The 27,584-nt window shown below is 36.5% G+C and overlaps 1 protein-coding gene across 4 annotated transcripts in view; it reads left to right on the top strand.

Moving 5' to 3' along the window:
* mkxa (mohawk homeobox a) overlaps nt 1-16,716 on the top strand; it is a 28,128-nt gene extending 11,412 nt beyond the window's left edge. For 2 of the 4 annotated variants that reach the window (XM_042767596.1, XM_042767595.1), the window contains one exon: nt 7,872-9,703. In XM_042767596.1, coding sequence (XP_042623530.1) covers nt 7,872-8,197 — 326 coding nt within the window. In that variant the 3' untranslated portion in view covers nt 8,198-9,703. Of the gene's footprint in view, nt 1-7,871; nt 9,710-14,217; nt 14,254-14,412 lie in introns of those variants that run through there. The other 2 variants (XM_042767598.1, XM_042767597.1) reach the window with 2 other exon arrangements.
* Nucleotides 16,717-27,584: the final 10,868 nt, after the last annotated feature.

Here is a 27,584-nt window from a genome sequence, read left to right as displayed (position 1 = left end):
AAAGCGTTTGCAGTCTTCACAGTCAGCTGTGTTTGCTCCCATGTGCTGTTTAAGTCCTCCAGGTGTTTGTGATGTTATCGCAAATCTTTTAGACATTCCAAAATGACAAATATGTTTCAGGAGAGTTCTAGCAATTATTTAAGTCCAGTTCATCATCATGTGGAAGAGTGTCCGCCTCTACTGATCATTCGTAGGAATTTATGTGAGATACTGAGTCTGCAACTAAGGCCTTCGAATGCTTGTGTTTGCCTTCTCTTCTCTTCTCTTCTCTTCTCTTCTCTTCTCTTCTCTTCTCTTCTCTTCTCTTCTCTTCTCTTCTCTTCTCTTCTCTTCTCTTCTCGTCTCGTCTCTTCTCTTCTCTTCGGGTCTCGTCTCTTCTCTTCTCTTCTCGTCTCTTCTCTTCTCTTCTCTTCTCTTCTCTTCTCTTCTCTTCTCTTCTCTTCTCTTCTCTTCAAGAAAGAGTTTCTTCAGGTCACATCACTGCGTCTTTGTCCTGACAGAATTCATAACTGATAACATTGTTTGCTCTTCACTTCTTCGCTAACTTCAAGCCTTGGGGATCTCACCATGCAGTCTTTGTTTTACTTTGTTTCTCTTTTCATTTTGCCTTTTCTTACTGACAAACATGGTTTGCATTATCTCGGGGCTGAGGAACAGAACGCTGGAATTCTCTTCAAACCCAAAAGCTGCTGCTAACTACTTTCTGGACCAGTGTTTAAACTCCCTGTGCTCTATATGACGTAAGGCTTCATATATACACACCCTCTGATATACACAGAGAAAGAGTTTTGGTGTATTTTGTTGCTTATTTCAGCTTGAATCAGTTCTTAAAAAACACTGTTATACATTTAAAGAATATATATGAGTTATGTGGTTTTTCTCGGCTTTCATGGAAAATACCATTTCCTGGCTAAGGATTCTGATGGCTTTGTCAGATAGATGAAGTGTCTGTTTGTCAGTTTGCAAATGAGAATTTGCCAGATGAAAAGTTAAACACATGATCACACACAGCAACATTTGCGCAACAACAAATAAGGGATCAATCCGAACAAAATACAGCAATAAACTCTGAATTAAATTGATATGGAATTTATCATTCAATCCTGTTGCTGATTAAAAGGAGTTTGTACCGTTTCCTTCTAAGATTTCACTCTCTCTTTTTTCCCTTCCTGTTTAAAAAACCAGCATATGCTGGTTAGGTATTTTTTTGAAGCACGGCAGCTGGTTTGAGCTGGTCCTTAGTTTGTCATGGGCTGGTTTAAGCTGGTCCTGAGCTGGTTTAAGCTGGTCCTGAGCTGGTTTAAGCTGGTCATGTGCTGGTCGAAAACTGGTCCTAAGCAACTAGCTCCTGCTCAGAACCAGCTCATAACCAGCTTATAATTGGCTCAGCACCAGCTTAAACCAGCTCATGACCAACTAAGGACCAGCTCAAACCAGCTGCCATGCTTCAAAAAATACCTAACCAGCATATGCTGTTTTTATCAACAGGGCTGCTATTCTCTTTCCTTCCATTTTCTTTCTTTCTACATTCCAGAAGATTTTCATACAAATATTCCTCAAGTTTCAGACTAATACAGCGTTAGGTTGAAATTTTTAGATCTATGGTCTATGTTTTCTTTTTTAAAACAGCTGTCTGTCTCTGCACTGTGTTAGCCAAAGACGCTAATGTTTTAGCTCAGACATCTTTAAACCAAAGTGGCATCTCAGAATCCACTGGTTAAATGTAGCTTAACGGAACAAATTGGATCTAAAGGAGCTCTCTCCTCCTTTATATCACTACTCACTTGAAGTTTCACAGATCAGACGTGGCAAAGGAGCCGTCAGGCCACCAAAGCCTCTGATGGAAAACTAAAGAGGCTATTGTGTAAGAAAAATACGAAATAAAACGCAATGGGAACCCTGATGGGAGTTTCACTGAAAACAAGAAGTGAGAGAATTCCAGGGTACATGCCAGGGATTTTATGTCAAATTGCACTTTAATGGGATATTTAATGGCAGGAATCTCGCTCAGTGTTTTCCCTGCATGCGTGGTACTGAGTTTAGGGCTGTCCTGTATGATATAGATCACTATGTTGCACTGTCAGAGTGGATGGGAGCTTGCAGTGAAGTGAGAGCATGCAAGAAAATATTTCTTAGAACTTTGTCTAACAATTTAGATGTATTTTCACAGGTTGAATCAGGGGCTGGTTGAAAGTGAAAGTGCATCACATTGGACATAAACTGGCTGCTGCACCATTTATTCTAGAGCGCCATGTTATTTGTCCTCATATTGCTTTCAGCAGGATCCTTGTGATCCAGTTATTGTAAGTTATGTGTCATTTGAGGAGTTTATGAATATATTATGATATTATGCTTCAGTGAACTGAAATGAATGAAATAAGTGATATATATCTCAATACTTAAATCTGACTTGGAGGATTTTTGGTACTGCTGCCAATTACACCCGTTCAAAATGTTTAGAGTTTAGTTAGAGTTTTTTCTTATTTATTTATTTATTTATTTATTAATTTTGATATAAATTAATAAATAAAACTCTTTTATTCAAAAGGATGCATTAAATTAATAAAAATTTGACAGTTTAAAAAGTTTAAAATTTCAGCTCTCCGTTGTTTGGAATTCTTCTTCATTGCCCAGAAATATAAAATATAAAGAAGAATTTCTTTATATGTTTGCGATCAGTAATGTAAGTATAAAAAAAAAAAAAAATGACAAAGGGAAAAAAAATACATTTTTGGTAAAGTTTTCTTTTTCCAATCAGTCTTTTTGCTGTGTTTTAGTATGTTAGCCGTGCACTGTGGGACATATTTCTTTACAGAACCAAGAATGTCACCTGTGTTTTACAACATGAAAAGACCTTCTTTTTCAAGGTCAGTGGACATTAAACAGAGACAGGAGGCAGAAATATTTTAAATGAAAACAGAAAGGCTTGACAAGACCACCGGGGCTCATAGGTGCCAGTCCCTCATAAGAGTCCTGCAGACTCATTGGGCTGAATCCACCAAAAGAAAATGCTTTAAAAGTCATTGTCCAAGAAAAGTACAATCTCTCCAACTCAGAAACATTAGAGCAGATTTCAGGCCAGTCTCACCACAGTCAAAGGCAGGTGGACAATTCATCCAAGCCTAAACATGCAACAGAGTGGGAGCACGTAAATTCAGGCATTATTAATGTGCAGGGCCTGCTGTTCATCAGATGATTGACAGCCCTCTGTGTGTACAGCTGGAAATACACCGCACACTTTTATTGCTGTTTTTGCACAGTTGTACTACACATCCAACCACATACAGTACATAAAAACACTTAGAGAAAGAGAGGCTTTCAAGCTTTTTAATGGCATCAGCCTCTCAAAACAGAACAGGCTTTGGCTAACATTTTAGCGTTGTTTGACAGTGACATATAGTGCAGCGGAGGGATGTGTAATTTAGAAAAACAGCCTGGCAGGGATATGGTATTTAAAGAGTAGATGCTGAACTGCCTGATTTATGATATCTGACTGCTCACTGACCACAGAGCCACAGGACAATGACTGATCCAGCTCTACTATGAACATCTCAAATGGAAAAAAACGTTTATGAAAACATGTCTATTTCATTTTAATCTTCAAAACTGTAATATTAAGCTTCACCATTAGATTTTATGTTGTTTTAGTAGATGCTCAATAAAAATGGTACAACAGCTGTTACTGAAAAGGTTCCCTTTAAAAAAAGTACTAATGTGTACATTCAAGACACTACAGTTTTTCTGAATTGCTAAAACACTAAACCCCAAGCTCTGAACCAAATTCTCACTGCCTTAAACCAATTTGTTGAATAAAGCACTCTTTCTGCTAAACCTTAAACACGTTCAGGCAGTTAGGCTCTATCTGCAAATCTCATGCACTCTTTTTGCAAAACTCTAAACACATTCTCCTTCACTTAAATGAGAATTGTTTTTCTCTTTGTCTAGCAAAAAAGACAACATTACTTGTGATGTGGACAATGTCCTCAGGTCGGACTCAAGCACAAAGACATGATGCTGAGACAGAATGAAACTCTCATTGACCCTGATTTTACAATTGCACAGTTTTACATAGACTATAATATGTTACATCACAGGACTTGTCAACTTCCTAAAAGTATTTCATGTCAACTACCCATAAGCACTCACAGAAACACCAAGATTTCCTTCTCTTGAAGAGGTTTTCTCCATTCTCCCACTCCATCCCTCACAAAACAGGGAGGGACGACTGAACGATCCTTAAGAAAGAGGAGGCTGAGGCTAAGATTTACTTTAGACTCTAGGTTACAGTTGTCAGGATGGAGTCTCATCATCCATCACCAGAGGGAGAGAGGAGAGAATGTTGAGAGAAGTGTAAGGTGGAGAAAAGAGAGATGAAGGAAGGGAGTAGGAAAGGAAGAAAGGGGAGATGAGAGATGAGCTGGAAATTGGAAGATGAAAGCTAAAGTATCATGAAAGAGACTTAAAATAGTGAATAATGCACAATTAAAACCACATAAAAACTGAGATGAGAAAATATGCAACTCCTCTTTTTATAATGAGAGATACGAACAAATACAGAGACCTAGACAAGTGTCTACTTGTGATTACACTCATTATTTAGTAACAATTAACAATAGTATTTTTATGGTTTTTTAACATAATTATAATAATCATTATAAAAGTGTTTTATTTTAATTAGTATTTTTATTAGAAATTCTTAGTATTCTCAGTAGGTTTATAATAGGATATTGGAGAGCAAGTAAGCATTTTCTTAGTAGCATGAATTAATGTCTTACTTTATTGCAACATTCTTTATGTACCCAGACACTGTTAGATAAGTTTTCATCCATCTTTTATAATTTAGTTTTTGGAGCCATTTGTAACTTGAAAAAAGATTCATTTCAAAACGTGTTCCAAAAACTGAATTCTTAGTCTCTCGGCACAGTTCTGTGTATAAACTGTTCTGAAGCTCAAGAGCAATATATCGTGATGAATTGCAAACAGTCCAAGGCACACTTGAAAAGTGAGTGTGTGTGGATTGTGGTGACTTGTGTGGAGGAGAGGTGTAAACAGACACACACTGCTCTGGCTGCTTAGATGTGAGAATAGATAGCAGACAGGAGGAAAGAAACAGTGAATGAATGGGAGGCTATTAGATGAGTGTGGAGAACCTAATGGCTTTAAACTGAGAGACTCTGACAGTTGGAGCATCAGAAATAGCACAGCAGGGCCCGTGCATATTTGTCTAACTTGGAAAGTAAAGTTTTGTTGCAAGGGGGAAAATAAAAAGAGGCAGTTTCACAAGAATAGATTAACAAATGAAAATAGAAATCAAAGAGCGTATGGTAAAAAGAAAGAATGTGCGTGTGAGCAAACCTTAGAAGGAACATCATTTTACTGTTTTGAATCAAGTCTGCAATCATTATTTAGTTCAGAAAACACTTTCAAACATTGTTATATTATATTCAATCATTGTTTTTTCCCTGTGGTTGCGGTCGAAAGCAATTCTGTTTTCATCTCTGGGCAGAATTAACTTGCAAAGAAACATACAAACTTGTAATGTGAGATCAAAACAAGCTTTTCCATTCTGCAAAATCATTTGCAATGATTCCAAACTTTCTTGCTTTTAATTGTTTTTTTCCATTTTGGAATGACACTAAAGCTGAAGCGAAACTGAATTTTATTGGAGCTGAAAAAGGTTTGTGATGAGTTCTAGATGGAGACTTATCTACGTCTGATAGCACTTTAGGCAAATGCTTTCAGCATGAGCCTCTCTCTCCTTCTCTTTGTCCTTCTGTCTCTCTTCCTGACATACGTCAGAGTGTAGATACTGTCTTGTAATACCTCAGTGGCGTGCTATGTCCTCTAGCTAGCGTGTTTGAAGTCTGTTTGTGGGACTTTCATAGGTACTGATAGGGTAAGAGATCAGAATCATTTGTCTAGCCATTAACAAATAGCAGATCCACTCGTCCGTGTCCAGAACAGGAAGCCAATGGATGACCTCCAAGTATTGTAAATGGTCAAGACTGGAGAAAATATACACACTAACACTAACACTAGTGTTTCCTTGATCATGAACATACCAGTGTCAAAAAATTGACTTTCTTGTTCACCCAAAAATTCTGTCTTCATTTACTCACCCTGAATAACTTTTTCTTTTGTGGGGCACAAAAATAGATTTTTTGAATAATGGTGGTAGCCCAACATTTCAATATTTTAATGATTTGATTACTTTTGACTTCAAATGGACAAAAATCATTTGAGAGATTTCTCAAAATATCTTCTTTTATGTTCCACAGAATAAAGGGTTGCACTTTATTTTACAGTCCTGTTCCACATGTACATACTACGTACTTATTATAGTGATTACAATAGCTGACTATTAACTAGGTACAGTACTAACACCTAAACCTAACCTTAACCCATGTAGTTACCTTATACCACCATTACATTCTTAGGTACGTACATTGTAAGTAAACATAAGCACACATACTGTAAAACAAAGTGCAATGGAATAAAGAAAGTCATACAGGTTGGAACGACATGAAGGTGAATGAATAATAACAGAATTTTCATATCTCTTTTAAAGTTTTAATATTTGCCCCGATAATTACTGCTAAGTATTCAAAATCACACAGCATGTCATCCATTTATGTTAAATACAAAAATGAATCAATTATCAATGTCAATTATTCAATTACACTTGTTAATTATGAAATCAATTTACTATAAAATATAAAAATAACTGTAAAACAATACATATCATTACACCATAAACACTGCATTAAATAACTGTCATGTTCCTATGATAGATTAAATGCAGCTCTGTACTGTCTACTGTCAGAGTAGTGATGTGATTTTCTTTATATTCTGTATTTTAAAGGCTTTAAAAAAAAAACATCTAAAAATAGCTACACATGAACATGAAAATAATCCGTGAAAAGCACTAAACCTACAATCCATCACTACAGATTAAAATAGCATATTATTAAATATAATGTTTGTTACATAACACAATAAAACAAAATATCATTTTACTACAGGAGAAAATGTACGCCCCATTTAAAACATCTGGGGCATTTGTGTCGCCCCATGCCCATAATTAATCTGTGATTCTTGTACAGATTGTTCTGTTATTTGGCCGGCAGAGAGTGTGTTGTAGTGATTTGTATGTATCTGACCAGAGCTGGACAAAATACACAACTCCATTACTTGAGTGAAAGTACAGATACTGCTGGTCAAATATTACTCCATTACAAGTGCAAGTTGTAAAAACTGATTTTTACTTAAGTAAAAGTGCAGAAGTACTTGCTTTAATCACACATAACTCTACAAACGAGATTACTTATAGACTGTGTTAAAAAAAAAAGAAGTTACTTTTAAGAAAAGAAAAAAAATCACCCACTGACATTCAAAGCTGCTACAAGGTAACGACTTTCTACTTCGAGGACCTTGACAGAAATGTAGTGGAGTGAACAGTGAAAAATCATAAGTTTCTGGAAAAAAATAATACTCAAGTAAAGGACAGATTCTCAAAAAGTGTACTTTTAAGTACAGTAATCAAGTAAATGTACTTTGTTTCTGTCCACCTCTTAATCTGAATGGTAAATACAAAATGAGGGGAAGATTTAACACATTTCACACACAGATGCTGAGGCCGTCAGTGTCACTGGTGGCGGTTGCTTTATTTTTGTTGGTAACCTACTGTCAATGTACACAAAATACCCTAAAAATACAAAAAATTAAAAATAAAATCGGTCTAAATTCTGAGCTTTACTGTTTATGAGTGGCCATGTGTCCATGAGGCTGAAAAAATCATTTTCTGTTGGTCTCTCTCTTGCTTACCCTGTTTACCCCAATACAGTATTGCCACTGTTTGGTTGTTCTTTCAGCTCGCCAGTCAAATCCACAGCCCAGAAAATGTCAGCACCCTCGACGCAGTTTGATCCATCACAGATTAATGTGCTGTGATTCAAAGGCTGAGAAAAGGAAGTCCAACAGTGTCCAGACTGATGTGTTTTTCACCAGAGAGAGTTTTAAAATAATACGAGAAAATGTCTTGTGCGAAGAATCACTACCATTGTTCATTCCTCTGTTGGGCCTCATGCCTCTTCCAACCACCCTGACCCCGAAACAGAGGATATCATGGATATTTATAGTGCAGCGATTACTGATAAACGTAAATGGAATGGAGAGAATGGAAGAACGGAGTCAGTAATAGGGCTGCTGTTTAAAGACAGCCATTACAGTGAATGAAACCTCAACCAAAAGTATGAACTGGGAAGGCAATGGGAAAACAAGAACCATGGCATTAGGTTAAAAAAAACTGTGAACGTCAGAGATGAGTTGAAGAGATTAACAGAACAGAAATGATCACAGGAAACAGTCAGAAAAATGGAAGCAAACCAAAAGACAAACTCTGACTGTTTATCTAGAGAGTGACCAGAAGAGACAGAAAGAGAGCGGGACGAAAGATGCTATGCTGGACAGCTAGTGAGAGTAGAGCTGGCAGAGCAGAGACGACACATGTGCCAGCTTTATTTTAACATCATTCACAGGCCTTCAGTGACATTATTAAAGAACAACGTTCATTTTTCTCAAGCACACATTGGACGCCCAGAGTAAAAATCAGACACCAAGAACTGATGATGTCTGTCTGCTTTGGGAAGAACTAATTTTCCTACTCTTTATTTGAAAGACTGTGAAAGATGTGACTGATATTTTATAACCCAGTAAAAGCAGGCAGAGATTATGGTCATGGGTTTGAGAAAACAGTGCAGACTTCTCCAATTTCTCCGGTTGTTGCATTATTAAATATGACAAATTCATCATCTGTTATTTTCTGATGTTAACTAATTTTAGCAGGTTATCTTGTTGAACTATAACTGCTTCTCTTTGTTCTACATGCTGGGATGTTTCTTGACAACTAGAAGCGGTACGTGCCACGCGCAGCCACCACAGATTGACATTGACATTTTTTCCATTCTCGTCTGCATGGCTCCGTAGCCAAAAAGGCATGACATCTTGCCCAGATTCCATTTGTCACTTCTCTTCACGCAGCTGATAGTTGGATGATCAAAAGAATGAATGAACGGATGAATAGAGGTATATTTCCACCCCCAGTCTGCTCTGACATGCCAACCATGATGCCATTCTGTCTCAGCTGTGAATGCTCATTGAGAGTTTGCACGGAAACAGACCTGTCTGCAATATTTTACCTAATCGTCCACGCCGCCAATGTCCATTCAGCTCAGCCTGCAGAGTTTTTATTCTATATTCACATGTACGAGTCATAAACTACCCTTGAATTCAAGTTTTGTTCTTCTGGCAAACTTCTGCAATCCAGGGACAGAAAGATCAACTTGTTCTCTGTGTTAGTCAATGAGAATTTGTTTTCTCTCTTAAGAGAGTAATCTCTACCAGATACAGTAGTTGTGATTACTGAGTACTGACAGTTCAGGGTGAGAGAACTGGCCTGATAACGTTTTAATAGGTTGGCTGCAAGGTGTAGTATTATTTCTGCTTAAAGGATGAGCAGGGTTTGAAATCATTCCTTGGAGTTTTGTGTATAAGTGGATTTTAATCATCCAGTGTTTATGTGTGTGGCTGTGTCTCTTTAAAGGAAATATTCACCAAAGAATTCTCATCATTTACTCACCCTCATGTCATTTTAAAAAAGTGTTCCTGTGGCTCAGTGGTAGAGCACTGCATTAGCAGCGCAAAAGGTTGTGGGTTCAATTCCCAGGGAACACACATGGTGTAAAAAAATACAATTAAATAAAAATTAAAATAAATTATATAGCCTGAATGCACTGTAAGTCGCTTTGGATAAAAGTGTCTGCCAAATGCATAAATGTAAACATATATGACTTTCTTTTCAAAAAAAAAAAAAAAAAAAAGTGGGTTTTTTTGCTTGTTTAAATGATTGTCCAATGTTGTTTTGGACTAAACTGGCTTTCATTATTTAAATGAAAACAATAGAAACACTCTTCGAAATATCTGCTTTCTTAAGAGGAAAGAAAGTCATACAGGTATAAATGATATTAAGTGAGTAAAAAAATATATTGTTTAGCCATGAAACTCTAGCAGAGATAGATAGATGCAGGCTGATAGGTTCTTTACTGTATATTCAATCTGCTAGCAATCACATAACTTACTACACAGCACAAGCTGACTGGTTTCTGCTGAAGCAAGCAAGCCAATGAGCTTCAGTCTTCACTGCAAGTCTCTCAGAAACCCTCCACCTCCCCCAGCTCCACCTGTCTAGATCTGCTATGTCTATTCATGCAGCAGCAGCATATCTTACATGCTCATAGCAGCCGCAATGTACAAGGCAAATCAAGTTTGCTAAGACCAAATAAATTAACACTGTCATATGCATTTACATTCTGTTATTTGAAAGCAGTTGTTGGTTTGTGCAGCAGTATGTAGTGTACAGAAACCATGCATCTGCTGCAGGTGTTTGCTGATCTGACATCTCACAGTACCTGGCAGAGATATAGATGTTTTTACCACTTCTTTCTGTTCTTTCTCTTCCCATTTTCTGTAGTGATGGTAAGTGTTCTGGGGTGTTTTCAACCCATCAGTCCTCTTTAACAGCATTTTTATGGAGTATCACACAAGTCTCCCAACTCACAGCTTACAGAGCCATTTTAAAACAGACCCGTTCAGTACCAAAGAATGCTGCAAAAACAGATTAAAAAACACAAGAAAAATAGTAACATCTAGCACATTTTGATTTATAGAGGATTTCTAATTTCGTTGGCACAACCATTGTTTTCAAAAATCTTAGTATTATAGATGTTTTAGGCAGCAGCATTTGGAAATTGCAGTGGGTCTGCATCCAATTTTCAGCAAGAGTTTCCCTGAGGGAGAGAGTCATAGTCTGCTCCCAAATGAGGGTCGCTTAATGCACCCTGCAGACAAGCCCCCTTAGCACTGCTCGAGACGTCACATCAACATGAGTGACAGACATCAGCATATTTGTATAGAGTGCAAAGATTAATTTTTATTATTATTTATTTGATCCAAAAAAAAAAAAAAAAATCAGTTCCAGTTTTAAGTGTCACACGATCTTTCTGAAATCATTCTAACATGCAGTTATTATGCAGGAAAACAGTTATCCTGCATAATAATTTCTTGTAAAAGTTGATAGGTTTTTTTTTTTTTTTTCTTTTTCAGAATGACATTGAAATAAAATAAATACAAAGTTAAAAAGAACAGCATTTATTTTTTAACAATATTTCAACCATTTAAAATATTTCTTTCATATGGTATTGTATATGTGTATATATTATATAAAAATCAAAGGTTTTAGCCTCAACAACTTTTTCCTTATTAAAATCTCAACACAACAGTTACACCACCTAGACACGGTTGACTATGATCCCTACAAAAAATATCAGAATGACTTCTTATTTATAAATTAAAACGTTCATCATATATGACGTGTTTGCATTGCATTTTGTAGTCATTGCATTTTGTATTTCTGAACAACTGATGCAGAAAAAAGTCATGACATTAGCTATTTCTCTTCATTTTCTTATTTCTGTATTCCGTCTCTCGTCTATTCTAATGGCTTCACCTCTTGCCCTCCTTCCCTTTCTTTTCTTCTATTCCTGACCATCAAGAGATTCATGTTATTTAGTAGATTAAATACCATTACCGGCCATGATTTAGGAGTGAGGAGCGGGAGAATGCTGTTGCCTTTATTTGTTAGTCTAGTGGTTGTCAGTAGAAACCAGTCGTACAACTGCCAAGAGAGTAAACTGAGCTACTGTCACTGCAGATATAATGTCAGACAAAAGCAGCAGCTCTATCACACATCTGAATGGTGTCCAAATCAAATTCATATTCAGTCCTGGACCTGGTATTTTTAGGAATCCAAACCTGGATTTTCACAGTAGCAGTTTCTAAGCAGTCTACAGTATGTTGTTTATATTTATCATCATACCGTTGATAAATGAACTTGTCCAAGAAAGAACAGACAGTTACGAGAACAAACTTGGAAGAGCTGAATACTGGGGAAAAAAACAGTGTAATAATTTCAATGTTTAATGGCATGTGCAGCAAAGCACTGAATACCTGCGTTTGACAAAAAACATCTAGATGTGTTGTTTGTATCAAGTGAAAATCACAAAGCCCTCTGAGAGCAAGAGCTCATCTACAATAGAGAACAGACAAACACCACAAACAAATTCTGAAAATACAAAGGGATACAGAAAGAGAAAAGTGATACATCAGCACAGCAAACCTGACATTACATATTGTGACAGGAACATTATGGGATCTTTCGAAATCAAACTCAGACTGGACGAATTAAGGTGAGATTTCCCAGCCGAGAATCTCTAATCGTTCCATCTTCACATTAACTACTTGTTTCACAGTCACACACTCCGGTTTGGTTAATTGAACCCCAAACACATCTGTGAGTTTATTCTGACTAACACACTCATTCTCAGCCATGTAAAACTGTGCTGAACACAACAGGATATTTCCCAAACAGCCTCACAACAGACTCAGGCAGTAATGTCTGCTGCTGGCCTTTCCTCAACACAGTTGCCATTCAGAGCACATGTGAACGGTTTTTAAGAAAAAACAAGTTTAACACCGGAGCCATTGGGGATGATTAGGTGCTGTTTGGCCCTGCAGGTGTTCGGGCAGAGCTCCAATGTCCGTTCCGGATCCAAGGGGCGTGTGTGAGCACAAGGTTTGGGATGGGATGAGGTGAACGCATGCAAAGCGCTGCCTCAGGGGAGAGATCCGAGACATCCTGAATAAAAGCATGGGGTTTTACAAACGCTACCCTGGATCTGGATTTAGAGAATGATTCAGTGCCTGTAAAAGTCATCCTAGATGAAAGTGTGAGGCCTATTAAACCATAACTGTCATGTTCAGTAAGAGATCAGCCTGGCATAATATAATTTTACAAGATTGCAGGGTTATTCATGCACATTAAGAGGAAAAACAAGACTTGCTTATAATTTGGGGCAGTGTGTACTTGCAATTTTAGACTAGCAGCCTCATGATTTACTATCGTTTTAACATTAAATGCTGAAATCACTTGGGTGCATCAGCCTGGTGATGTGCCCTATTTAGTAGATGAAAGGGTTGGTCTGGTTGATAAAATGTATTTAGTGAATGAAATATTCCTTTTGTGAATGTAATGTTATTTTTTGTGCACTATATGAACTATATGAATATGAAATGGAATGTGCCAAAACATTTCTTGAACTAAATATGCATTTGTGATACAGACAGATCCTTTTGTCACAAAATTAGGTGCCCCTTAAAAGACATAAACTCCTAATTCTGAAATTTAAAAAATAAAAAAAATTGCAAGATGTTAACTCAAAATTGTGAGATATTAACCTGAGATTGCGAGAAAAAATTGTCAGAATTGTGTCATAAACTCTCAAATTTGAGAAAGTCAGAATTGTAAGATGTTAGATGTGACAATTCTGGAAAAAATATTGCAAGATGTTAACTCAGAATTGCAAGCAATAGTCAGAATTGTGTGTTATAAACCTGCAGTTCTGAGATAGAAAGAAATTGCACAATATAAAGCGGCATTGCAAGAAATGAAGTCAGAATTGTGAAATAAAAGTCACAATTTTCTTTTTTTTATTCCATTGTAGAGACATCCACACAATGGTGAGCCTATCGGGGGTCTATGGAAAACATATGCCAATATGTCAACTAAATAATTAAACATTTAATATTTACCATTTAATATTTGGGTTTTCATACAATGACAATATAAAAGACAATTATGTTCATATAATTATATGTATAATTGAAAAATTAATCACTTAGATTTATTTATCACTTAGATGTTTTTGGTTATATATAAAAAAGTTCCTTTGTCAGTACTTTATACCCTTGTGTAGTGTGAGTGTGAGTGTGAGTGTGCGTGTGTGGTAGAGGAACCAGTGATTATCATTAAGTAATTAGCCTCAAGTGTGTTGCTGACCTCTGCATTTAACAAATAACACATTATCATTGTGCCAAGCATCTGGATATGGAACATTCCACCATTCACAGAGTAAATGGAAACAAGTCTCAGTTACTGAAGCATCTCTCTCCATTCACACAAGTAGCACAGACCTACACATAAACAAGTCCTCCGAATGTTTACTTACAGTCTTACTCTGACTTTTCCTGCCTGCCACATCTGCCAGCATTAAGATACAGTGTTTTGTTATTGACACTGGGCTTTTCCTGTGCTTTTATTTACAGAGACGGTGGAGCATGGATCAAATAAATCAGACAGGTGCGTATGACTGGAACTGGCATGCAAAAAAAATAGCCATTCACGTTATTTTAGATAGGTGTCTATAAACTCTTGGTTTAAGCTATACAATATAGCATAAGAATGACATTGAATACAGCTAGTGAGCATCTTTCAATAACAGGCCTTTTGTATGTTAACAGACATGAAGAAGGAGAAGGGACAGAGGAAAGACGAGACATACTGGAGGGAGATCAACGCGGCCATGGCCCTCACTAACCTGGCTCAGCCCAAGGACACGGCCACCGCCGCCACCACCAGCTGCATCATCCAGAAATCCTCACACATAGCTGAAATCAAGACTGTTAAAGTGCCTATCCTGCACAAATACTAATGCACACAAACATACGCAGAAGATCCCGCTCTTCTACCTTTGGAATTCAGTTGTTTTGAATATTGTTTATTACTTTGAGGTACTGCAAAAGAATTCATTTTTTATTGTTATTACGAGTACGATGAAGTGCCAGGAAATGCAGCATTTGTATCGTTCACCGATTTGTGCATTTCCTTTGGGTCGCACAAGCTTTTTTGATAAGTGTTGATGAATTGTCAGTAACGACAGTATTTCTGAACGAGACACTTTTGCAATGTTAACTTATTTTGATATTAATCAGAAATTTGTATTGTATCGCACCAAAGTGCCTTCATGCATCTCAAAGGAGAGATTAGTGAGAATGTACAGTTCATGTCCTCTCTGAACTAAATAAATGGTTGAAACGACAGGAGGGGTGTGTAATGCACTCTTCTCACAGCCTACAGGAGCTGATGACCTTAAAATAAATCAACACAAGTCACAAAGACATGCATGTGAACCTAAGGCCATTTCTGCATGTTTTGTCTTAAAATCTCAATCTGGCTGTGACTACGACATTATTTTGTCTCTAAAATGGAAAACTTCAACTGTCACCTGCCATCAATAGTCCTGAGCTGAAAACAGTAGCACAAAAAATATTATTTATACATTGTTCACAGGACATTGTTATTTATACATCATTTGTGGAATTTAGTTGGATGTTCAAATGTTACTACTTGCTGCATAATGTTCCGATAACATTCCCATCATTTTTGCACAAATATAAAAATACTGATTTCCCTCAATTAAAACAAACAAAAAAATTACAACATTTTCAAAACTGGATGTTTTTAATGTTCAAAGAACATGCAGAAATGACCTTAATGGGAATGTTAGCAAAACGTTTTTAGAACATATTTTTGTTAGCTGGGTTAGTCTCTGCTTTCTCTCAGTTGTACACATTTCTTAGACAAACAATGAGCAAGAGAGAGACAGACTTCAAGGTTTGGTCCGTATCTGTTTGAGACGAGGACTGAGACCCAAAGGGATATTTATGAATCCATTATCAGTGCTGTACCGAATGTGTTGCCTTCTCACGTTTCTGCTCAGAACAAGGTACTTCAGTGGAAGCAGTAAGTAATTTGGCCAGTTGTGTTTTACCCCCTTTTCTCTCTCAGCTGGTTAGAATTACTCTCAAATTGCTGTTTACAAGAAGTATGAGAGACACTTCCATGTTTAAAAAAAAACACAAACCATAGCAGTATTACCACGTCTCTGATTCAGTGAACGTTCTAACTTTTGTTTGTCCTGAGGTTTTAGCTCTTTTAGTTAGTGTTCTTGCCTTTGGTTCAACCAAGCTGTGTTAGTCTTGTATTGACTGAATGGAAAGATGATGATGATGTTCGAAGCAAATGTTATTTACATTAGAGTTATGGATGCCAAGTATGCAATTTAGAGAATTAAAAGCCACTTTTGAAGTGAGCGAGGTAACACTATCTTATGTCGGGTATCCTTTTTTTTTTTTTTTTGAGAAAAGTCTCCACCTGCTTGTGGTGGGAAAGGCCAAAGAGACTTGTTCAAAAAGTTGCATGCACTTATCTGACTGCGCTCTCCTCCTTTTTTTCAGTATTAAAAATAATACTCACAAACACCCCCTGAGACTATAATTCATAAGTACTATGTTCCTGTTTTCCTGCTCAGCAGAGTAGTGTAGCTCATTTTTAGAACATTTCCTAACAAAACTGGGAAAATGTATGATCTGATCTGCTTTTGAAATCAAATTTTCCTTTCTTTTTTTCTCTCTAATCCATTCAAATCACACGTGAATCTCTTTTGGCCTTCACAGAGAACAAAGAGACGAGAAAGCATCAATCTGAAGGAACCTGACAGACAAACAGTTATTTTGTGCACACTTTAGAAAATTTCAAATGATTAAAGATTGTAAAAACAAACTTGTAATAATAGTCTTATTTTTTATTGTTAAGTTATATTCTTTTTTTTTCTTTTTTTAAGAGAGACTGGATGTTCATCCAATGAAGGAATGCATTGCATAATATCACATTTATTCTCTGATTTTCTTTTAATGTTCAGTTTACGCCAGGAACCTTGTTTACTTCAACAGAACATTAAATAAAAAAATGTTTTGATGATAAGATGTTGCTTGGCATTTCATCATTAGGGTTTGCTTTCTGCACAATCCTCTTATCTTTCTTCATATAAAACCTGGTCAGAGATATAATTGGTAACATTTAAACATAGGGGATCCATTTGAGTTTTAACTTCAGCATCTTTATGAATAAACATGAGTTTAAAATGAATAAATTCATTACAGAAATGTTTTAGGGCCAACTTAAGATGAATAATTCCCACTGCATTGAGGCACACAAATGAAATTTCACTCATTTGTCTCTGCGGTTTGACCTGAGTTCAGATGACAAGCTTCTCTTTTCTTTTTTAGCCTCTGCATCTTTTTGAAAGCGGTCTTGTTAACTTTGCCAGAGGCAGAGACCTTGTTTGCCTTCATGCTGGTTTCAGCCCAGTAAATACAAAAACACTGCACAGCACAAACAGAGCTGCAAATGGATGATGAGAATGGCGTGATCTTGTCTTTTCTTAATACTGAACAAATGGTGGGAATGGACACATAGTGCTCGCTGTGTACAGCACAAAGAGATATGAAGCTGCGGTCTTCATTTAGCTAAACAAATCATCAGTTAAGGCCTCTGCCGTATTCATCTAAGACAACAAAGTGAAGCATTAATGTGCATTTCATTTACAGTACAGCTATTCTTGAGCTGATCCATAAACCCTGACAACAGACCTCCATCATAAAGGGCACTAGCACAAACCAAGTCCCCTTGTCTCTCTTCAGCTCTCTCTGTCCTACTATCGTCTCTCCTCTCTTCCTCTGTTTCTCTCTAAGCAGGCTGGCAGAGACCAGTGCTCTGAGCAGAACTTTCCATCGAGGCCATTTGCTGAAATGTTTGAGCAGGTTTTGTGGATCTCACCCATTATCTAGCTGAACAGGTTGGGATGCTGGGCCGGCCAGCCATGTGACACACTCCAGACATCTCCCCACCCTTCTCATCAGACACTGGGTCCAAGCCGCTGTCAAAAACTACACACACACACACACACAACCTGAGCACAAAGAAATTCCAAAAATCATCAGAACAGGGAAAAAGTGCTTCAGTCAGATGAAGAAATCTGACCTGTGTCCCATATTGGAATAATTAGTTACCTTGCTTCGGTGGTGTTTTGGTTCATTAATTATCAATTGCCTGTATGGAGACATACGCTGAATGAAGAGTCGGGTCAGATACTATTCCAACCCTATACTGATAAATATAAATGTTTACATTTTATGTGACATTACATTTATTAAATATTTTGTCCATTAAAATGATCAATAAATAACATAGAGAACTTATGTAACCTATACAGATGGCAGGAGAATCTCCAATTGCATGTAATCTATAATTAATGAACATTTCAATGTATTATTAAATATGATAAAACAGTTATGCCAGAATACATAACTGCTCTTCATAAATCATTTAGTTTTTGCATTTCTTTCCTGTATTACTCCATTTGTTAAATAAGCACTAATAATATACTACCATTCAAAAGTTTTTCACATTTGAAATATTCATAATATTTTACAATGTTGCTGTTTTTACTGTACTTCTGAAGAGACTTCTTTTTAAAAACCCTAGAAAATGAATAGTGTTCCAAAAACAGGATCATTTTTCAAAGCCAGAAGAGAAATTGTCCCTTAACCAGAGCTTGATTGACCTTAGACATTTAATATGTTTGAAGATTTTCTTTAGTATCTTTTACAATAGTCTGAGTCACAGATAATAAGTTTGAGCCATTGCATTATGTTTCCTAATGGATTATTTCCTTTAGATCATTTTTGTTTTCATTTCGGAGCAGAAGGTGGTAGTTGGCATTGTTTTCCTGTAGCTCTTATTATTCTTCCAGATTCACAGATGTTTCAAGGAATCTCACTCCCTCCTTTATTCTGGCTAAGACTTCACTCTTCAGAGCAGCACGCGGAGGCAAGCGTGTTTCTGTAGCTGTACTTCAGCACGCTAACCTGAGGTGCTCAAAACATTTCCTGTCTTTAATTCATACCGTGAACCTCCAAGTAAGCACCAGAAATGTTAAAAGAGAAAATGAGCGGTTTCAAAGACGTGTTATTAAAACACAAATGCACAATATGATGCTTTGTGTAGCGCTCTGTGAAGACGTTTAACAGAAATGCTTTACGGAAAAGGGATTAATCAGAGACATTGCTGGAATTTCCACTCGCACTGAATGTGTTGTGGCCTAAAAAAGGAGAAAAGTATGACTGAGCCTACATTATGAGAACAGACTTTGTTAAAACAAGAAGTTCTTTTTAAAATGTATTTATATATTGGTTGATAGATTCATTAATTCATTCTATGTATCCTGGGGGATATAAATGAACCCAATTTCTGAGGGGGGGAAAAAAAGAGGAAAATTTAGAAACACTAACCCTTGAAAATACTAAGTTCAAGTGACCTCAGGTCAAGGTATCAAAGGAAATTTTTCATATCTTCTACATTTTATTTACATGGGAGATACAAACTGTGAAAACAAAAGCAATGTATTGTTTAATATATTTAAATTGTAGATTTGAGTGCTAATGGTTGGAAAATAACAAGATTTCTTTTTTTATGTTATGTTATCCAGTTTATATAGTTAAAGGAATTTTGTTTATTTTTTGTTGTTTGTTTTTGGCTTAGAGATTAGATAACGGGTTGTAAATATAGACAAACTTTGGCAAAACTATTTTACATTATTAGAGAATTACTCTCATTTTGACTTAAGTTAATATTCCATTCTCCAGACTTTATATTCTGTTCTTCTGTTTAATATGAAACAGGACAAAGAGAAACAATCTGACTTGACTCTTTCTGTCTAAACTTCTCTTTTCTTAAGTGGAGTGTATTCACTGCTATACTCCTGTTTTGTTTAGAATAACTGACTTTCATGTCTGAACCGGATCAGTCGTTGCCAGGTCAGAAGTGCCATGCCACGAGTGGTTATGACAGCAGAAATATATTACAAATCAGGAGCCTGAACCACACAGCACATAATGACAAGATCAAACATAAAAGACACCGAGAGGAGGGGGTGAAACCTCAGGGCCCATGTTTCTCTGTCTAATATTTCTAAACCGAAAGTTAAATAAATTCCTCAGTACAGTGAAGGGGAACCGCGTCAGTAGAGCAGATGGAAGGGATGGCAGCTGCAGCTGGAATGCGGTTTGGCTGAGAGGGACAGCAAGAGAAAGAAAGCAACGTCCTCACACGCTTCAGCCGGTCATATTCTCTGATACACTGTTGATGAAGTGTTCTTCAGTTGTGTGTTGTGTGTGTGTGTGTGGCATGGAATCAAAAGAAAGCACTTAAAAAATTTAGAGGTAACAGCAACGACTCCACTTTGAATAAACCTACTGTTGTCAATAAACAAACCGTCTAGACTCCAACTCAAAATATTGGTCTCTGGGAACGTTTTCTGATGTATTCTAGACTATACAATGATAAATACGCAGAAATCATATTAGATGCCTATGTCCGCTGGCCAAATGTTTTCAGGCAGACAATATTTATAACTAAACTGACAGTAATACATATTAGCGCATCATATCACAATGAAAAATTACAGACAAAATTTTTCATCCACCTAGAGTCACAGTATTTTAAAAGTAACCTCTGAATGGGGCTTATGATTACCATCTTTACCTCTGTACAAATTACCATCTTTAACACAAAACCTCAATTCACTTTGCTCTCAGTGTCTCCATATTTTTCTTTTTTTCTTTCTTTCCTGGGCTTCTGTTAGTTCAACCATCTCTGTGTCTGTAATATATCAGTTCCTCTCACACCACATATTACATCCAGTAGATAGTGACAAGTAATTATCTTTATGAGTCATTGAATCATTTATTCAATCTATTCGTTCAAAACACTACTTCAATCAGAAACAATACAATCCACAGTCATGAGTCATTGAATCATTTACTTGACTGTTTTTTTTTTTTTTTGCTTTTTTTTTTTTTTGCTTTTTTTTTTCAAAAACAAATATGCATACTTCCTACTTTTGGCAAGATTTTATAATGCACTTCCAATGGACACTTGACTATTCCATGAGGCCATGATGAATGTACACCCAGATTACATTCATACTACACACATTCATACTATAGGCTATAGAACATACTTTTTAATGGTCACAAAAATACTTAATCAAAAGAAGTATCTACTTAGGAAGTATGCGATTTTAGATGAAGCTTTAGAGCTTTTATGAGTCATTAAATCATTCACTCAAATAATTAGTTCAAAAACACTAATTCAGGAACAAAAATAATAATAATAATAATAATGATGTGTCTATTGCTCGAGGCACGTTAATTTTGTTTTGGCTGATTTTGAAAAATAAAATTGTAACTAGCAAAATTGTGTCTAAAATGTAAGTTACTCAACTTTCATTTATTGTGTTTTGTATAAAAGCAATACACTTGCAATCATGCTGCTGGTCTGAATATCAGCATATGGCTTTGATTACCTGCGGCCTCGTGCCTATGGCCAAATGGCAGGTTTAATAATTGTTGTACTCACACTCACACACACTCTTTCTCTTACCCTTAATGTGACATATTTTCTCTTAGGGAATCCACAATTACACATGTAAACTTGGCAGGCAATGTGGCATCACTTTGCCAGTGGGTATTTTGGGGCAGCACTCATACACAAGTACTATGATGGCTTCATAAATCTGAACGCTGATGGACAGGCAGGCCCCGGGGCCTTCATACACTGATTTGCTCTGTAACTCACTCATTTCTAAACATGTCTTTATATGTTTGTATTTTTGATATAACCCTGATGTCTGGATTTAAACTCCATGGCAGGAGACTTGTGGTGAGCAGGAGTCACTGTACAACACATTAAGAGAGCTAAGTGCTCTTTAAGTGAAGAGAAATTGAACACACACTTTCCCAGCAGCATAACAAGTCCAAAGACAAGAACTAGATTTGATAGAGGCCTTATCTCTAAATAAGTCTTCTGAAAGCAAAACAAATTTTTTCAATTACACAGTCAGTCATCAAACAAAAGAGGTTAGTTCTCCAAGGAAAAAAAATGTTAGGCCAGACTGCAACTTTTCCACTTCTTTCTTTGTTTTGATCCTGGAAAATGATTGATTGGCCAACATAATTGAATCAACATTGCATCTTTGTGCACAAGCACATCACATTACAAGTAGGGCTCTTGTCGTTTATCCAAAGCAATAAAAAGACACTAAAACAGAGAGATGTGCCAGGGAATCGCTTTATGATGGTAATATATGTTTTTCAATATATTGATCCTCTGATGTCCACTGTAGTTCATCGAAACACTCCACTTTCCGGTCAAACAATTGCTAACCATCAACAGTCCTATGAGGTCTCCACCATAACAGAGACGGCTTAATCCAGGATTGAACATTAGACAAACTACTGGACTTTTTCTCTTTGGAACACACTAGCCAATATTCAGGAGCTCTTTTACTGATATTCTAGAGGCTTTGCTTTTGACATTTGAGACTATAGAATCTCAAAGGTGTGGGCTTTAATTAAAGTATTGGGCTGATATTAAACATGGCATAAGAAATTAAACAAGTCAGCACAAGTGATTGTTATGATTGATTATGAAATAATTAGTAATATAATTTGACTACATTTTAAAGAAAACTATATATTAATTCTTTTTTAATCTACATACTAATATATATTAATCCAATAGAGTGGTGGAACTATGATGTCACTTCGTAGGCAAAAACCCAAGAAGCGAGTTAGCATTTTAGCACTTCCGGTTCCATCGTCCCAGAGTCAATGGGTTTTTTTGAATGGGATTTTGGTTACAGTAGATCCCTAAAATAAGGTCCGTGTTTCACACAGGCTCAAGATACTTTCACGTTTTATTCTACGACATAAAACACACCAGTTACACCCCATTCGTGATTTTTTTAAACAGTTACATTTCTTAAAAAAGACGGTTGCTAACAAGTTGCTAAATGGGACTACAGGCGCTGGCAGAGAAGTTAAACGTCACCACGCCAAACAGTTTATCAATATAAAGTATTTTCCAGTCATAGTCTAATTTGTAATACAATTAATTGTAGGATAACCATTTAATAGTTTTTCCGCATTTTATATTTATATTGGTCGATGATGTTTTTTTGTTTCGCCCTCAAATACAACACAAGTCTTCAGATGGAAGATGCTCATTTTATATCTTGATGGACAAAACTTGTAAGTTTCATGAACTATGGTTGAACAGAGAGCTTATTTTTTGCGATAATCCAAAAGCCTATGGGAAAATCCTATAGGCTTTTTTTCTAAGGGAACCAGTGTCATGCTAACAGCCGATCCGCTTACAAAGTGACGTCATAGTTCCCCCACTCTATATACATATATTAATATTTTTTTAACCATAATTAATATATTTCATTTTATTAAGAATTTAAATAAATTGATCGAATATGCATGAATTAACAACAATTAATTTTGTGATTCCAGAAGTTGTATTCTGGAATCACAAAATTAATTGTTGTTAATTCATTTAATATTTCAATACTTCAATAAAAATACTTGTTTTCAAAAAAGATTTGTCATAATTACAGCAGAAATACTGGAAATATCTCAACCTATATTGGATTTGGAGTACTGTGGCCAACCACTGCTAGTGGTCAGTTTACACCTGGTATTAACAGCCATCTTGGGTGAACCAAGTGTTCAGTGCTAAATATGTGCAAATAAGTAAAAAAAAAAAAAAAAATTAATTAAAGGACATTTTGATGGCAATAGTGCAGTGACTTGTAATTTTATTTTACTTTTTATGTTTAATCAAAATGCAGCATTACACTTAAAGTATGTACAGTAATAAGGCTACATATGTAATGCACGTAGTCAAAGACCTTCCTCTCACAACAGACACTTGAAATGCTAAAATCAGGTGTAGAAATGGCTATTGAGTAACTTCTGGGATCTGATGGCCCACCTGGTCTGTTATGTGCTGTAGACTTATAATAATGCTGCTGGTGGCAGGACGCATGATCTCACTCTAGTGTAGGCGCTACTGTCTGGAGCTTGATTGGCCAAATGTAAACATTTTAGCACTAAACTTTGCCAAAGGTGAAATCAGACTTGAGACCTCCAGCAGTGCAGTTATAAGCACCTCAAAGCAGTGCTGCTTTTGCACTTTTAAAGCCAGAAGTGTAAGAAAGAATTACTGGCATTCACAACACGCACAGAAAACCATTAATCATTAGATGTGCTTTTGTACCATACAAGGTTAAAAATTAAAATGAGCCAACAAATCATAGTTTGTGCATTAACAAGTGCACTAAAGTGAATCTGATGCAGTTAAATCAGACTGGCCTGTTAGGAGCAGTAAGTAAAACCAGACGGGTTATCCACAACCTGGGACAGACAAATAAAAACACAGTAGTGATTTACTATTACTTTTAAGCCTACCAGTATTACACAATATGATGGGTTTCATATTATATTCCAACAGAGATTGGCTATTGAAACAATCAACCAGGAAACTTCAGGCAATTTTGTGAGTTCAACTCACCGGCATGTTACCAAGAGCACAAGATCAGACAGTCAAAGAGAAATAAATACTACAATTACTTCACAAGTCAAGATTATTTACACAAAATAAAGAATCTGTTACCGTGTGTGCCAATCATATGACCCATAGGACCACCAGACTGTTTTCATCCTCTTTCGTTTCATTCCTCAGGAACACAGAAAAGGGACTGTCTTAGTGAAACATGCGGTTTTTCCATGGCACTGCCTCTTCTGCTTGAGGAAAGCTTACACCCTCTGTGTGTTGATACAATGTGATTAGTTTATTATAGAAGCCTGCGGCTACAGCGCTCTATACTGTAGTAGTCAATCTGGTAGTCTTTATGTGTGGAGTGAATGACAGAATGCTACAGGAATCCCACTGAGCAGACCTGGGCCAACGGGATGTCACATGGGAGCACACTGAAAGCCACAGATCTGCTAAAGATGAATGAAACTACTAATTCATACTCTGGCCTCCCATGTGCCCACTTAGCTTTGTGCTAAAAACTGACTTTGAGAGCAAAGGACCTTTTTTACCTTTCAGTGTAGGGCCTTTTATTTTCCATCACCTCTAAATCAATACTTGAGGGGCAGAAGACGGATGGTCATGGACACGTCAGAATGCATGTGGTAGACCTTGCTTTATGGAATTTTGACAGTGTTATTAATTTCCTTTTTATTGATGAGGAAAGCGCTGCACATCCAATGTCTGGAAAGCAAAAGGTGAGGAAAGAGAAGAAAGCAAAATTTGGGGACGGGATGTCAGAGCTCTGTCAAATCTAGAGATTGAAATCTGGATGGATTTGAGAGAGTGGACAGCCAAATCTAAATCATGTACAACAGAATTTACAGCCAGGACCATCATCTGTCCAGTGCTGAGAACTGGAGTTTGTTTCAAAGATTGAAGCCAGGGGCCAGACAGTGAGCAGAGTTATATTATCATCATATTTCTGCTTAATTCTCTCAACTGTGTGTTAATGAAATTTAGCCTAAAATATCTGGCTTAAACAGATGGTTGTTAGCTCTCAGCAGCAGCCACACTGTAGGAAAAAAATGGCAACAAATACACCTTTAACTCGTCACTGGGACAGTATTCTCAAAAGGTAAACCTTTGAACTCTATCTACCCTAAATGGTGCATTTAAGTATCCGAAATAAACTTTAAGGCAGTGGTTCCTCTTTCACTTGACATGGGAAGGATCCCTGTACTAAATAAGATAATTCCACTGGTATTTTTGCTGTAATTATGATAGTTTAAAGTATTAGATTTGTTAACAGAAACTGGGATTGTTGACACATTAAAATAATTAACCAAAATTGACTTGGGCTGGGAGGAGAAAGTGAATAGATTAAGAATATGATTTCAGTTTACATTTTTGGTGTGTTTGTTAAGCATTTGTATTGAGATTTTTTATAATATAATTAAAAATTTTAAGTCATCCTATAGCCTCCTTGGAAGTTTGGTGAGGCGCCAAACTGATCTTTTTTTTTTGGCGATTTCATCCAAATTTGTACAATATCAAATTTTTTTTTTTTTTTTTTAGAATAAAAGCAAGAATGAAGGTTCACCCCAAAACCCTGTTTCTGAACATAAACAGATCATACAAAATTAAGATCATCCGAATTCATACAAATTGTACCAATTCACCAAAATGTAAAATAGATACAAATTGCTATGACATTTTGTTGGAGACCCCAATTGAGAACCACTATCTTAATATGTACTATTTAGGGGTAGAAATGATGCAAACTTGCCCCTTTGAGGTTAATGCCCCAGTGACAATGTGTTGTACCACTGAAAGTAAATATTAGCTTTTTTTCCTCAGATTGTGCAGTTTCAGCATAGTGATAGGAAAGTTATTACAACCAACCAACATTTGTTAAAAGAATGATTTTGTGAACAAGTGAGAGCTTCTAAAATTTCGTTAAAAGGCCACACAAAGCTTGTGAGCTTCCAAGGTACATAGCCAACTAGTCAGAACTATTTATCTAGAGAGAATAAACTGGGGTTATTCTAACAGTTTATGTATTTTAAACATTTGGAGGCAAATGATTATGACAGTTGTAGAAGATTATAGCAAAAAAAATGATGTGCATTATACCACAGACATTTCTAATCAACATGATACTTAACATAAATAGTGTTTTCAGATTCAGATAGTCTTATTCTAGGTTAAGAAGGATTTGGAAATGGATGGAAGCCAAGCAAATTGCTTTTCAGACCAATGTCACGCTTAACCTAATATGCCACCAGTAACCAGAGGATATGTGGTACAAAGAAACGCTGCATTTCACCCCCCATTAGGATGCATTTACCATAGAACTCAAATGAAAATGTTCCTTTGGTTTATACACACACGATGTGCTAAATGTGTCTCTAGAATGAAACACAGATTCCGAAATCACCACTAAACCCTGACCCTTTGTGCTCTTTCCGCAAGCCATTCTCCGAACCACAACTGTTTTGGCTCTGTTCCGCTGGTCAATACGGCAAATCAATCAGACTGATATCGAGAGCAGGGTGTGTGAGCAGGCCAAATGCAGTGACGTTTGGGGAACTCGACACCTTATGAAACCACCATCACAGTCTTATAATGATCTCATGGAGGACAGTGTGATGAGCCCACAGAGAAACTGATCACTGAGCCATGCACGAGAGATTGAAAGAATAAAAGACCACAGTTAATGAGACATAGGCTGATGGCCTATGCAGGAATGTACAGATATAAGCACTCAGTTTGCTGTAACGAGCGAACAGAGTATGGAAAACAGAACCTAAAGATCTTCAACAGTCTATCATTACTGATCCACAAATGGCAACACAGATTCAAATTCCAGAAGTGTTAATCTCACCAACTAAATTGCTGACAAAAACAACCATTGACTAAAGGCTAAAAACATGCATAATGAAGACAATACATTAAAAGAAAAAAACTCTGTGAGATATTAAAAATGCACTAACAATGTTTCTGAATTAAAAAAAAATGCAGTTCGGCTGACTGTCACTATCTGATTGCTGTGGCAGAACAATAAATGAAAAACAGTAAACTGAAGCACTTTGTTAACGATTAATTAACCCAAACACATCTTATACATATAAGATTACACATAAACATAACGCAATAACATAAACATTCTGCACAAAATGATATTAATGAACTATGACAAAAACAAGGAAAAATGAACACCTTGTATGGTCATTTCTGTATTATGCATTTATATAAAATTAAGAGTGCTGTATTTCCAGCTCTGGAGATTTATAAATCCTTTCCATGAAATTTCAATGCAAATAATTTACCAAACACTAAAATGAAATTACCTAAACTGGCTGAACAAAAAGGAATACAGCATTAAAAACTCAACACAAGGGCCTAA

This window comes from Cyprinus carpio, chromosome A12 (genome assembly GCF_018340385.1).
Source record: "Cyprinus carpio isolate SPL01 chromosome A12, ASM1834038v1, whole genome shotgun sequence".
Taxonomy (NCBI): domain Eukaryota; kingdom Metazoa; phylum Chordata; class Actinopteri; order Cypriniformes; family Cyprinidae; genus Cyprinus; species Cyprinus carpio.
The sequence above is the reverse complement of the archived record's forward strand: the minus strand, read 5'-3'. Positions and strand labels throughout refer to the sequence as shown.